Source organism: Mustela nivalis (assembly GCF_964662115.1).
Source record: "Mustela nivalis genome assembly, chromosome: 9".
Classification (NCBI taxonomy): domain Eukaryota; kingdom Metazoa; phylum Chordata; class Mammalia; order Carnivora; family Mustelidae; genus Mustela; species Mustela nivalis.
In genome coordinates this window covers 51211378-51226054 of record NC_139028.1, presented here as the reverse complement: position 1 = coordinate 51226054, position 14677 = coordinate 51211378, and the positions used below count along the sequence as shown (strand labels likewise).

The 14677-nt window shown below is 46.5% G+C and overlaps 1 protein-coding gene and 1 long non-coding RNA gene across 6 annotated transcripts; one reads left to right on the top strand and one right to left on the bottom strand.

Annotated features, from left to right (window-relative positions):
* Positions 1 to 251: 251 nt before the first annotated feature.
* On the top strand, positions 252 to 11833 carry PRSS23 (serine protease 23). 5 transcript variants are annotated; one of them, XM_082749026.1, is made up of 5 exons: positions 296 to 409; positions 1621 to 1671; positions 2374 to 2442; positions 3280 to 3344; positions 8161 to 11833. In XM_082749026.1, the coding sequence occupies exon 5, from the start codon at positions 8174 to 8176 to the stop codon at positions 9305 to 9307; it is 1134 nt and encodes a 377-aa protein (XP_082605152.1). In that variant the 5' UTR covers positions 296 to 409; positions 1621 to 1671; positions 2374 to 2442; positions 3280 to 3344; positions 8161 to 8173; the 3' UTR covers positions 9308 to 11833. The 5 variants fall into 5 exon arrangements, with proteins under 5 accessions (XP_082605155.1, XP_082605151.1, XP_082605153.1 ...); XM_082749027.1 differs by lacking the exon at positions 2374 to 2442 and having other exon boundaries at positions 279 to 409; XM_082749029.1 differs by lacking the exons at positions 2374 to 2442; positions 3280 to 3344 and having other exon boundaries at positions 252 to 409.
* On the bottom strand, positions 2449 to 8220 carry LOC309873442. Its single transcript, XR_014316358.1, has 3 exons — positions 8139 to 8220; positions 3816 to 7162; positions 2449 to 3157 (listed from the first exon to the last, which is right to left on the bottom strand). It is a non-coding gene; the product is annotated as an uncharacterized lncRNA (long non-coding RNA).
* Positions 11834 to 14677: the final 2844 nt, after the last annotated feature.

The window sequence follows — 14677 nt, the reverse complement described above, 5'->3', positions numbered from 1 at the left end:
CCTCCGCAAGAGCGGCGCAGGCCGGCGCTGAGAGGCCGAGACCGGCGAGACCCGACGCGCCGCGGGGACCCACCTGCGCGGACCGCACCGCGGCGGAACCCCGAGCTGGCGGCCCCCAGCTCCCGCCCGAGGCGAGGGGCGGGGGCTGGGGCGGACGCGCGGGCTGGGGGCGGGGGCTGGGGTGGGGGCAGCGGGCGCGCGGCTTCCCCGAGGCCGGAGGCGGGGCGGGCGGGCCTCGGGAGGCGCGGGGGGCGGACCCGCCCGCTGCCGGCGCTGCTAGCTCGCCCGCCCGCCCGCTCGCACTCGGTCGCGCCGCGGGGCAGGCATGGGAGTCGCACGCGTCCTCCCGGCGCCCACACCTGTTGGAGCGGCGCAGTGAGCCGCAGCCCCTGCGGGCTGCTCGGCGCGGGTGAGTGCGGGCGCGGGCTGGGGACGCCGCGGAACTCGCGGGGAGCGCGGCGCGGACTGCAGCGGGACAAAGGGCCGGTGCGCGCGGCGTGGGGTGACTGCTGGCTGCGGGGGGCACCGGGGACTTCGCCCGGCCGCCCTCGGGGCTGGAGGGCTGGGGCCCGCGGCCTGAAGGAGCTCCGCGGAGACTCAGGGGCAGCTAGGCGCCTGCATTCACAGTGTCACCCGGCCGCGGGTGGGAAAGACGGGTGCTGCCTTGGATGCTGGGTGGGAGCAGTGAGCTCTCCTCCAGCGGAGCGATGACAACACCCCCGTCTCCTCCGCGCCCGCACACCCCCACCCACCACCAGCACTTTGTTTCCTGGGGTTTTGCATACATGTATTCCAACATGATCTGAACATTAATTTTTAACTGGGCGCGTGATTGTGAACACATCTTAGCCAGCAAGGAAAATGCCGCAAGCACAGGTTAGGAACTAGGATCTTTTCTCTGGAGCTTTTATTGATGGCCGTGTGCTTCCTTATAAACTGTGAACTATCACCACCGTTGGAAGCAAATATTTCTTGTTCGGCCTGTGGAACGAGTTAACTTTTAAATAAAAGTTTGAAAAGTTTGAAAAATGTTTTCGAAGAGGAGGGAGAATTATTATTTTGGTGAGGAAAAACCACCATTCCCCTCCGGAATACAAATTAGGGTTGCTTTCCAACATCTTATGAAAAAGCAGCTGATAAAATTCCGGGTGTTTTATTAACCTTCGGGCGACACCCAAGAGGCTTCAGAAAGAGAAACAGCCCCTGGCTGGTGGAAAGCTCCAGGTTGTTCGGGATCAGTGTGGGGATGGACTGGCTTCTCTCAGCGCCCAAAACTGGACTTAAGGAGTCCCTCCCTGTGTGCTCCTCGGAGCAGACCAATGCCAGTCACATTCACGTGGCCCTAGGGGAAGGAGTGGAAGTTAGCCGTGGCCAAAGCCTAATGCCCCTTAAAGTGAGGATATTTATTGCCCTTGTTTCGGGATCCTCCTCGTGCGTAAAAGCACTGGAAATAGACCTTAGGACTGTGTCTCTCAAGAAGCCTGATGGGGGAAGGAATTTAAGAGAAATGCTACAAAAGCCACTATGTTTACTTGTGAAAGTTTCATCATATGTTTCATCATATGTAGACCTTCTGCATTCGAATAAATTGTTTCACTTGTGTTCTTCCCACGTAAATAGTCACTGTCATGCTTTCCTGTACCTGAGCTGGAAAGGAAGCTTTCTTGCCAGGTAACTAATATGGATCTCATTTTTTTAACACCAATACCTTATTCAAGTAGATGGTGAATTTGGGTGCACTTTTCTGTTTGTAGTATTAATACCCAGTACCCATTGGATCTGAGAACATTACTGGCCCCAGTCTGCAGTGTCTAATAGGCTCAGGTTCTCCCACATAGTTTTCTTCTCATAGATCCCTTAGGATTCAGTCCACCGGGCATTATTCATGCATAACTCCCACTGGCTCTGGGGAATTCCTTTCTCCAGGTCTCACCACTGACAGTTTGGTACACTCTGTTCTTGTTCTGCCACCTGATTTGTCCCAAGCTCACTAGGGTAGTTCATTTTGCCTAAAAGTTGATACAGAAGAAGTTAAACTTGGGTTTGACCACAAGATTATGTTTAGGGTGCCCAGGCTTGTAAATGCCCTATATTTCTTTCCTGTCCGGGCTATAATTCTTTTTTTTTTTTTTTAAGATTTTATTTATTTATTTGACAGACAGACATCACAAGCAGGCAGAGAGGCAGGCAAAGGGGGGGGGGGAAGCAGGCTCCCCGCTGAGCTGAGAGCCCAACGTGGGTGGGACTCGATCCTAAGACCCTGGGATCACAACCTGAGCTGAAGACAGAGGCTTTAACCCACTGAGCCACCCAGGTGCCCCCGGGTTATAATTCTTAAACCATTATGTGATTAGGTCTGTTTTCCTTTAACAGGTTCTGTGACTCTGGAAAATGAGACCGAGCCTGGCTGCAGAGAGTTCATAGAGCTTTGTTCATTTTTAGGTATTTGCTTTAGGAATTAGCATAGTTTCACTGTTCAGTATTCCTGCCGCAGATTCCATGGAAAACCCTTTGTTAGCCTTCCAGATGGTGTCCAAAACTTTTATCTCCACAGACTTGCCCACTGTTTGTTTCGACATTAGTGTTTATAGTGGTCACAGGAATTCATTTGTTGTACAAAAGAGAGTGTATGTCCTGAGGATTAGATTTTTTTTTCCCCTCTTCTCCCAGCACTTGTTTGCTAGAGGAGTTAGTCATTCTCCCAAACACTTGCCCTCTTGAGGAGAGCTGGGTTGTTGCAGTGTTGAAGATGTTGCAGTTCTGGGGCAGAGAAGTGTCAGTGCCCAAACCTCTAAGCAGATGGAGGTGGTTTGTACGTCCATGTGCACAGTCCCTTCGCCATTAGATTATTAGTGGATTTGTGAAGTAGCAGCATCCTCCTAATGTATAAATATTTTTAGATGGTGGACAGCAGGATAGTGGCTCATGCTGAGTGCTGGAGCACGGAATGTGTAACTCTTGTCAGTCAGAGATACAGAGTTGGAAAAGGAATCATTTCTGTATTACTAAGCATGGTTTAAAAAAAAAAAATACTTGCTTACCTTAATTTTCCATTCCGCTTTGTCATTCAGGTGAAGTGATACATGAGAATCTTTGGTTGAGAACTTTACAAGATAATTATGTATGTGAGGAATCTTTATCCAGTAAAGGCTTATTCCTAGAAATGAAATGTTATAGACCTGAGTTTTTTCCATCTGGAGTTAGATATAATGAAAATAAGATTTGGAAGGTTAAGATCTGGAAATCTTTGGGGTTTTTTTGTTTGTTTTGTTTTTTAAGGGGTGCGTATTTCAGACAGCTCGATAAAGATGAGGTGACTCATTTGTGAAGACAAGAATTTCAAGGTAATGGAATCCATTAGTTTCCTTTCCAACAGTGAGATGATGAATGTTTTTATTATATCTGTTTCTATCCTAGAGCGTTTTTTTAAGTAGACTTAAATGGGCATAGTGCAGGCTTGCTTAGACTTTATAAAAATGGAAACAATACTTCTGTGAAATTATTCAGGAAATTATCATCAGGTGTGTTGGGAAATTAATACAAAGCCACCAACCTAATTTTAAAGCATCATGGTTATCATTGGCGTCTTATGAATGGGGAAGGAGTCAGAGTAGGGTGTGATTGCCTTGGGAAAACGCCTTGATGGGTGAGATTACCTCCTCACACATTTCTGAGAGCCTGCACACCCAGCCATCCTGCCACACCATTCTTGAAAGCCGCCCTCTGCTGGAGGCCTTTGTTTCCTTGGAGAACTGAGGAGGGAAATCTTGTCTCCCAGATAGGCAAGAGATTAGCAAAATAAATTTTCCTCTTACCCTCCGCCTCTGGCCTCCTAAATTCTGTGCATGTAGCTCCCAAACAGTAAATGATGGTGCAGATCCTGTTTGTGTACAGCAGAGTGCTTGCCCTGGGCTTTTGTGACCCTGGAAAATTCTAAAATTAGAAAATCCTGCGTCTGAAAAGACCAGCACTAAAAAGACTAAAGGGATCATCCATTCAGGTTGTTACTCAGAATAATTTTTAAGCTATACTAAACACACATCTGGTAAAGGGGTGAGCAGTTTATGAAATACATAACCTTAATACAGATGTCAGCTTAAACCCATTTGGGAGCCTGAGAACAGACAACTTTATCTCCCAATTTATAGTCAGTTAAAAAACCATTATGTTGCATACCTCAAGCTAATATAATTATACTTCAGTAAAATTTTGAAAATAATAATAACAACAAACTTAACCACTTTGGAAGAATTTGACCTGCATTAGTCTGCTTTAATTTCTAAATATGAATTAAAGTCTTTTTAATGCAGTTTTATAGCCTTCAAAGTTACAAAGAGAATTTAATCAAGATATAAACCATCAGAACTAGGTCTTACCACAAGTTAATGAGTTCAGTTTAAGCAATAATATAGGGAACCTGCAGGCTGTATTTCGGAATAATGGAAGTTTCTGTTTTTAAGGGATCCGAAAAGTTAATTCCTAAAGGGTGAAATCTTGATACTACCCTATTGATTTAGCAGACCTTTACTTATAGTTGGGCTAATTTCTCCTTCACTGGCTAAATGATCAGAATTTAAGTTATAAGGACTCTTGAATTAGTAATATCATTGAATGACTGTTAGGTATTAGTTAGATAATATTCTATCTAGAATATTGATATTGATATTTCTTAAAGAATATTAATATCCTAATAAAACTCTCTTTAGAATCCTCTACCAGCATTGTATGATTTATAAATGATCCCAAAAGTTCTTGGCACAGTCACTTGTCCTCTCTCTGAGGAACAAATTCAGTCCTGTATTTTCGGAAGCCGAGTGAAGCCGTGGCCAGGGAGAGACCCTAACTGACTGCCCAGCCCTTATGCCCACGAAAAACTTGTCTCCACTTCTCCAGACCCCTAACTCTCCTAAATGTTCTCGGGAGCTGGTTCCAAAACATTTTTTGAAAAGACCGACCTTAACAACAACAACAAAAACAAACAAACAAACAAACAAATCCGTGACCTCACTGTGAGGTCTGATACTTCTCAAATGGGTTTGCTGTAGAGGCAAAGCACTTGGGAAAGTGAAATTAGAGTTAATTTTGCCTAAGAGGAGGTTAATTCATTAAGACCCAGTTGCTAGTTAAATACTGCAGACTCTTTCCTGCCATTCTCTTCCCTGACACTCCTGCCAATGGACTATTTCAATGTTTGGATAAAGAGATGCCACTGGAGGAATTCTGCTACAATAGATAATTCAGGCAGTGCACTCCAGCATCCAGTTCACATGTAAATTTCCAGTTTGAGACTTGAGGATGCATGCTCTAGATGGGGGCCATGGGAGCATGCTCTGCCCGCCCTGTCCCTGTTCTTTGTGCACCAAAAAGATTACCTACAGTTTACAAAAACTACTCATAGCATAATACCATCTCCACTCTCTCTCTTTCTCTCTCGCGCGCTTAAGAATCCCATTTTGAGAATAGGAATACTTGGCAGCGTGGACCTCTGGATCCTGTGTTTTCTTTCTTAGATAAGCTGAAGTCCAATGTGGCCTAACACATCTGCTGGTCCCTGTTATCAGGCATCAGCATTCTCCACGGTAATCTGAGGGAGGAGGCAAAGGTGTGTAGGGGTCCAAGACACAGCCTTGTGGGAGATGCAGGATTCCTCCTAGTACATATCACACTTGGCAGGGATTCTAGTGTGGGGGGCATTTAGTTACCCAGACAGCAACTTATAGAGAAAAAGGCTGTCCAGGACCTAGGTATGTTTAAGGACTGGGTCCTGAGCCAGGAGATGGGAATAATCAGACACAGAGCCATTTCCTGAAGTTTCCTAAAAGGTTGTCCTCACCACAACTAGCCCACCGGGGAAGTCCCCATTAGGGAGGAAGGCTTTCCTAGCATTAGCATCCCCTCCCTCATCCATATAGAGCCTTTAGTCATGATGGTATCTACCCTCCCCACCAGCAAGCACATGCAAACACATATGTGCATATACACACGTCCCCCGGGGTTTTGAGGATTTGGAGAAACCGCCAGATGTATTACCTTCCTGCAGAAGAGCCAAGGGACTCTTCCTGTTTGGCAAAAGGGAAAGAAACAATTTCAAAGAATCAGGAAGAGCCAAGGAATTACCTTTTCTGGGAGCTCATTCCTTTTTAATCCTATCCTTGTTTTCTCTAACAGAAGTGGAATCAGAGAGAAGGAGCCAAGCAAAAGGATCTCAAAAAGGGGGGCGGATAAGCACACCTCTTAGTAATGTCGTGTGTAGATATTGGGAATGTGGGTTGGCATGCTCAGCTGGACTAGATCAGATCGATGGGATTTACCAGTTCGATGTAAAAGAAAGCAAAAGGTACCCAAAAGCTGCCAGCAGGTCTGTGCTCCCAAGAGGAAGAGAATGGGAACAAGGAGATGGCTTCTTCCTCACTCCTGCCAGGTTCCAAAGCCTAGGAGACCTAACCCTTCCATGTCCTCCTTTCGGGAAAACGCCACCGTGAACACATTCCCTTACCTGCTACATCAGCTTTTCCTGAGCAGAAGATCCACAGCCAGTCAGAGCCAGCTGGTCCTTGAATGTTTATGGGAGTACTTCCCAATCTCGTTTTTCATTGTTGTTTTTCTGGTGGGCTGATTGATCCAGCTCTTTGAACATACATTTCAGGAGAAAATCTAAACTTCTTCAGTTAGTGTACACAGCCTTGCATAATATGGCTCTTGCCCCCCCCCCCGCCTTTCCCACCTTTGCTGAGCTAAGTACAGTTTCTGAAATGACTCGCACGGTTGCACGTCTCCGTGTCTTTGCGTACTCCTGTCCCCTCTCTCGAAGTGTCCCCTTCACCCTGTCTTAGATTATCTAACTTCTCCTCACCTTCACCACCCACCTCGAGCATCACCTCCCCTGGAATGGCTCCCTGTTCGTGATCCTCCCCACACCTGGATTCCATGCCCTTTTCCCCCAAGCCGCCCCACCATCCACATACATCTCTGTCATTAGCACTCAGCATGCATCGTTCCAGAAATGTGGTTTTTGTAGCTACGCGAATCACTCACTCACTCTTCTTCGATGAATACAAGTACTCATTCAGTAAATCCACTCAATAAATCTTTGTTGAGCGAGCATTAGCATAGGGGCCAAATTCAAGGCATTCAGTGGAGCCAGGAACATAGATACAAAGACCTGAAAAGTAACCAGCAGTAAAGCTCACAATGTGATACCTGATGCTACGTTAGAGCTTCAGATCTTTGACAGAGATTCTGTTAGCAGGCCACAGAATCCAAAGGACGAAGGAATATCTTGTTTGCTAGAGGCTGATGACTCTGGAACTAAATTCATAATAGTTAAGATTGTTTTAAATTAAAAAAAAAAAAAAAAAAGAAGGGGGGTTCCTGGGTGGCTCAGTCATTAAGTGTCAGTCTTCCACTCGGGTCATGATTCCTGGGTCCTGGGATCGAGCCCCGCATCTGGCTCCCTGCTCAGTGGGAAGCGTGCTATTCCCTTTCCCACTCCTCTTGGCTTGTGTTCCCTCTCTCGCTGGGTTTCTCTCTGTCAAATAAATAAATAAAATCTTTTTAAAATTTTCAAAAAAAGAAAAAAGTCTCATGCTCTCTTTGGAGTCACTCCCCACTTCGAAGCAATAGGAATCCCAGCGTGTGCCATGCTGTGGAGCTATCCCTCCTCCAAGGCTTGGTCCCTCAGTTAGCTGTGTGGTTGAAATTTACAGGAGCAAGTTGCACTGAAGATTTTCCAAGCGCAGGCTGTACTGAGTACGGCAGAAAGAAGGAAAGAGGGGCAGGTGGACCAGGGAGGTGGGAGAGAATAAAAGTTTAGAACCGAGCACAAAGAAGGCCAGACATCACACAGAACCCGGGGCTCCCAGAGCAGCTCTTCTGGGGACGAACGACCGTGTGCACGCCACCTGGTGCTGGGCCATCCTGAGGGGCATCTGAAATGTAGAAGGGAATGAACACCCCGTCTCAATTTGAGCACGGGAACGTTCCCAGGTTCAGCCTTGGATTGTAAGTGAGACCATTATCTTGGGATTCCTCTCCACACCCTGATTCCTGAGGAGGGTTCACAGACTTGGAAACAATGACAGGCATGCTGCCGGGCTGTTTCCTCAGCCAGCAGCTGCTCAGCCCCTTGCCCTCCTGACCTGCTTATCTTTGTTCCTACAGAGTGGTGCTCAGCATGGCGGGGACCCCAGGGCTCCTCTTCCTTTTCCTCCTCCTGCTCTGTGCTGTTGGGCAGGTGAGCCTTTATAGCACCCACTGGAAACCCACCTGGCCTGCTTACCGCCTCCCCGTGGTGTTGCCCCAGTCCACCCTCAACCTGGGCAAGCCAGACTTTGGGGCCGAAGCCAGATTGGATGTGTCCTCCTCATGCGGACCCCAGTGTCATAAGGGGACTCCACTGCCCACTTACGAAGAGGCCAAGCAGTACTTGTCTTACGAGACACTCTATGCCAACGGCAGCCGCACGGAGACGCAGGTGGGCATTTATGTCCTCAGCGGTGGTGGGGGCCAAGAGTCTTCGGGAAGGTCTCGGAGGAAGCGGCAGATTTATGGCTATGACAGCAGATTCAGCATCTTCGGGAAGGACTTCTTGCTCAACTACCCCTTCTCCACATCAGTGAAGTTATCTACAGGCTGCACGGGCACCCTGGTGGCGGAGAAGCACGTGCTCACGGCTGCCCATTGCATCCACGATGGGAAAACCTATGTGAAGGGGACCCAGAAACTTCGAGTGGGCTTCCTGAAGCCCAAGTTTAAAGACGGTGGTCGCGGGGCCAACAGCTCAAACTCTGCGGGGCCGGAGAAGATGAAGTTTCAGTGGATCCGGGTGAAGCGTACCCATGTGCCCAAGGGTTGGATCAAAGGCAATGCCAACGACATTGGCATGGATTATGACTACGCCCTCCTAGAACTCAAAAAACCCCACAAGAGAAAGTTCATGAAGATTGGGGTGAGCCCTCCGGCCAAGCAGCTGCCGGGGGGCAGGATCCACTTCTCTGGGTATGACAATGATCGACCCGGCAACTTGGTGTACCGCTTCTGTGATGTCAAAGACGAGACCTATGACCTGCTCTACCAGCAGTGCGACGCCCAGCCCGGGGCCAGCGGCTCCGGGGTCTACGTGAGGATGTGGAAGAGGCAGCAGCAGAAGTGGGAGCGGAAAATTATTGGCATCTTTTCAGGGCACCAGTGGGTAGACATGAATGGTTCTCCGCAGGACTTCAACGTGGCCGTTAGAATCACCCCTCTCAAATATGCTCAGATCTGCTATTGGATTAAAGGAAACTACCTGGATTGCAGGGAGGGGTGACGCAGTGTTCCTTCCTGGCCACACTTGATGGTCTTCGTGTACTTATTTTAGGAGAGGCCAAATGTTGTCATTGGGGTGTGTGTGTGTGTGTGTGTGTGTGCACGCCTGCGTGTGTGATGTGTCATGATACTTTTTACCTAACTTTTTAAAGTTGCAAGATGCCTGGCTTTATGATTTGAAAACTGGTTTGTGTATCCTGTATCATTTAAGGAGTTTCAAGGCATACTTTTGCATAGAAATAAAAACAAACACACCACACTGATGTTTGGGACAATAGGGAATATTTAGCAAGTAAGTTAATCTTTCACTTTTGGAGAACTTTGAACTTTTTTCATCTGAACTTGTTTCAGAGGTTTATTATATTAAATATGTGGCATACGGGAGATAAGAGATTCTTAAATTCTTATGTGTGTATATATGTGTATTTTCTCCTGAGATTCATCTTGGGGTTTTTTGTTGTTGTTGTTGTTGTTGTTGTTTTTAATGCCTAGTCGTTAACATTTCCAGAGGGCAGTGTTCCCCATACAACTCTTAGGAAACTTCACAATACTTCGTAGACAGGCGGGTATAATATTTTGGATTTGGAGGTGTTTGCACAGTAGTCCTTGATAAGTAAAAGAATTTGTTGACTATATTGGTACACCTTTTAAACTGTGTCTTACAGTAAGTCAGTATCCCAAGTTGCTTGCAGTTTTGAAATAGTTTCCCTCCCAAAGACTGTTGCTGTCCTTCTGGAGAAGACCCAACCAATGGCCCTGTCAGCTTTGTGATGCACCAGAGAGGGCAAGACCATTTATGCCCAGCCTTCCACTTCACAGGATTTTACTGACGTTCCTTGAACTTGCTCTTTTCCAGAAGACAATCGTCAGAGCCCAATTAGAAAAAGCTGTGTATTGCTTAATGGTTGTGGTTCCACTAAAAACAATCATTTCATTTTACCCCCGGAGTATAGCACATCTCGTGTTTTATCATTTGGATGGAGTGATTGCAAATGAATTAAATTCCAGAGAGCAATGGACACACAGTACGGCACAGGTCACACTGGACTGAACCCTTCTCTGGAGCCTGGCACAGGCCCACAGCCAAATCAGAATTGTTCTACAGAGTTTTCAGTGTGCTTTCAGGGAGTGATGGACTTGGGCGATTCAGAAACTTCTCTCCTTGACTTCACTTACTACAGTAAAAATATTTGGACGGTGCTTTAAGAAAAACCAAGAGGATATTCCCCCCCTCCCGCCCCTGCCCAACTGGCTTTAAAGGGCCTCTTTTACTGGGTTACTTGAGGCTACAGGCACATAACAACCAAACACCAGTAGTAAAGATGGAAGTCGGGAGAATGCAAAGTGGATCAGAATTCCTGCTCCAGCAGACGTCTGTATGAATGTTTACCCATAGGATAATCACAGTTTATAAAGAAGAGAATGTGACTTATTTTATGTCCTCATTTTATGCCTCTTAGCCTGAGCACATCTTCCTAAATGTCTGGGGTGGGGGGCGGGGGGAGCAGAAGAGCAAAGGGCTTACAGGACAGATGTCTGCTGGGCTTGTACCTTAGGTCATAATCAGCCTGAACTGTAACGCTCTGCAAGGACATTCAGATATGGCACGGAAGCTTCAGCTTTCTCTGGGTGGCTTTTGGCTTGGGTTTCTTGAGCTTTTCAGAAGAATCCTGATAAGACATAAGAAATGGACAGCCACAGTGCTTTCTTCAAATCACATAAGAAATACCATGCATAACAAAGAGAGGTAAGGCGGCCGGGGTTCTTCTGAGTTCCAGTACAGTTTGCTTTGAAATCTAGCAGGAACCGAGCATGAGGAAGAAGAGAGGTCTGCCTCCCCATGTGTGGTATTAGGGGGGTTTTATTTTTGCTCTTGATTGATGCGAAAAGAAGTTCACTGAACACCTAGACAAGACTGATTAAAAAAAAAAAAAGAAAAGGAAAAAAAAGATGCTCCTTTTGTGAAGCACCTGATTTCCTGTTTTTGATATTTTGCAAAGTTGAAACTTCTGCTGCCAAAGGTAGGCAGTGGCACAAATTCAAAGTACTATCAATGTTGAGTTCAAATAGGTGTCATTTACTCAAGAAAAATACCCACATGCTATGTACGACAGAACTCATAGATGGTAAAATAACCCAACGTGTCCATCTTTTCAGTGGTAATAAAAGGAAGCATGGCGTCTGATTGTTGCTGAATTGGAAATAAAAAAGAACGGACTCATGAAATTAATATAATTAGTGTTTTACATGTATTAGTTATACATGGTAGGGATGTATTTCTAGTAAGGTTAGTAGAACGGCATTCCTAAAAGTATGCGCCATAAACATTCATCCCTCCAGACAATCTCCAAAGAACAAAAGGGCACCACCATTGCGGGGGAGGGGGGGGGCTGCCTCCCAGTACTCCCTTTCCTTAGCAGGGATTCACTTGCCTGTTTGCACTTTGAAAGCTCTAAGAAGTCCTGTAGTAAAGAATCATGGTAATGTTTTAAAATCTGCACTTCAATAAAGACCTTTGATCACTGAACCCTTGTTTTCTCATGTAATGCCAATGAGCGAGTTAGTGTTCTAATAAGTACATTGTGAGGATCTCTGTAGCAGCCCTGGTCAAGGAGATTGTGCAGGAAGTATGACAAGCCCCTAGTGGCATCAAGCATTGGTGCCTTTGGGGTGTGGCCGGAACATGGGATCCAGATTGGGAAAGGTTCCAGGGTAAAACGGGAGAGAAGAAACTTGCAAATCATTTGTCACTGCGAGTCAGAAGGTTATGGCAGAATCCGGGTCATTTTTCCCCCATAGACTTTATTCAGAATTTTGAATTTTAGAAAGGATCTAGTCCAAAAAAAAAAAAAGAAAAAATATGGCTAAAAAGGAAAAGAAAGATGAGCCAGCCAGTAGTAGAGTTGCAGGTGTTTTTCTTTTCTTGTTACTTCTTTTGGACTGAAAGTGGATTTAAAATGACTGGAAAGCAAGTTGGAACCTCAAGATCATGGTCTTCTCTTTGTGTGACCCCGTGTCCCTGTTCAGTACCAGGGAAAGCCCCCGGGGATACCAGGCAGTATTTAAGGTAGCAATCACTCTCTAACACCTACTGGAGCCTCTGGTCCAGAGCTTGTCAAGGACGACACATGCTGCTGAATGGTGGAGAGTCAGCGGGGGAGTTCTGACCCAAGTCCTTGGCACTTCCTTTCAAGGGGCTGGTCACTGTCCTAGACCAGGGAGGCTAGTAGATAGGCTCTGCCCAGGCCTGCCTCTCCTTGATTTGTCTGAGTTCTTTTCATGCTTGGCCCTCTTAGTCCTTGTTACAAACCAACTCAAGGATGCCTCGAGGTTGCCACTGTCAGTTTATTTCTATTTGGTAGAACGTCCATTTATTTTATCTAGAATGGAGTTTTTTTGAGCCTGAATGGGAAGTCTGTGAATAATGAGTTTAGGACAGCAGGCATATACCAGGTGTGTCCCTGGAAATCCAACATGTCTGCTCCACTCTAACTGGTAAGCCCCTCAGAGCACTGTCTGGAAAGAATGCAGACCGACAGCCATTTTGGTAACCTCAGAGCAATGGCGGGGCTGCAGCTTCCTGCCTGTCTCATACCTGGGCTGTCATGGGGTTCCTCCTGCATGCCGCCTTTGCCTGGAGCAGCATTTAGAGGGCTTCCAATGGAGGAAGGGTATTAAAATTTTTTTTTGCTGGGCTGGCATTTAGAGCAGGTAGGTGGTAAACACTGACCATTTCTAGCAGATAACATATCAGTTTATAGTCTGCTGTTAGCCCAGAGGAAGAAAGAAACCAGCTTCCAGGAATAGAATAAATAAGGCTAAGAGTTAAGACATCAGACTGGTGAGGGAACATGATGGCCTTGGAGTTGGGCAGACTGATTCCATAGTTGCCTGGTTCCTTTTGGTGAATAAATTTCAGTGCAGTTTAATTAAAGACTTAAAACCCTCCTATCTGATTCAAAGATCCTCTGTCTTCAGATCCAGCTCCTCCAGTGGGCTAGAGTGGAGCAGAGAAAGAGGAAAAGGGCAAACATCTGTGTCCTCTCAGTGACAGCTGCTCCTCAGGTAACACCAGCTCTTCCACCCTCCTTAGCACATACCTGTGGTAATGTAACCAACCCTCTGCCCTCTGAGGTTGGTACACAATTACCTGCCAGACAGCCCCCTCCAGTGGTGAATCAACAAAATACCCCAAGCCCAGGTTTGTTATACATAAGCTGCTCTTTGAAGATCCAGGGGAGGGAAAGTTCCAGGCTGAGGGAGCTGAATGTGAGGGCCCCTAGCAGGATCAAATTTGGCCTGTTCAAGAGGAGAAATGAGTGAAGGGGATTAAAAGGTACAAACTGCCAGCTATAAAATAAGTAAATCATGAGGACGTAATCACAGCACAGTGACTATGATCAAAAATACTGCATTGCATATTTGAAAGTTGCTGAGAGAGTAGATCTTAAAAGTTCTCATCACAGGAAAAAAAAAATTGTTATCACTGTGTATGGTGGCAGACATTAACTAAATTTGTGGTGATCATATCACAACAAATACAAATATACAATTATTATGTTGCATACCTGAAACTAATATTATAGTGTGTGTGTGTGTGTGTGTGTGTGTGTGTGTAATATTAATTATACCTCAGTAAGGAAAAGAAAAATAGAATGACACTTTGGTTTGGGGCCTGAGCCTCTAGATAGAATCCAGGTATCATCTGCTGAGATGGTGAGAATTGGGGAAGGAAGGGACTGGGTTTGGGATTTAGGGAACGAAAATCAAGAATTTTTGTGTTGGTCATGTTAGATTCAAAAAATAGACACCCTAGTGGAGGGGCACTTAGGTGGCTCCATCGCTTAAGTGTCCGAGTCTTGATTTTGGCTCCAGTCACGCTCTCAGGGCTGTGGGATCAAGCCCCCGCGCTGGGACCCCGCGCTCCGTGGGGAGTCTGCTTCTCTCCTTCTCCCTCTGCTGCTCCCGCCCACTGTGTTCTCTCCCTCAGGTAAATAAATCTGTAAAAAGGAAAGTGGAGATGTCAGGTAAGCACTCCAGTTGCTCAGGAAGGCTCTCCGCTTGGGAGCTTGTGAAATTCGCTGGAAGGACCTGAATCAGCATGTGGGATTTAAAACCGCAGGACCAGATAACATCACGAGGGTCGAGAATGGGAACATGAGGCTTGAGAAGAGGACTGAGGACAGAGTCCTGGTCCACCAGTGTTTAGAGGTCGGGTTCATGGAGGATGAGGAAGAGGAGGAGGAAAAGGAGGAAGAGCAGCCCTGGGGCTGGGAAGAAGCAGCCCATGAGGTCAGAGGAAAACCACGAAAATGTGGTCTCACAGAAGCCAAGGGGAAAAAGTCTAAAGTGGAGTAGGTGAAGAGGAAAA

Bases quoted from the DNA above. Each gene is read 5' to 3' on its own strand.
- PRSS23 (XM_082749029.1), top strand. From the start codon at position 8,174: ATGGCGGGGACCCCAGGGCTCCTCTTCCTTTTCCTCCTCCTGCTCTGT.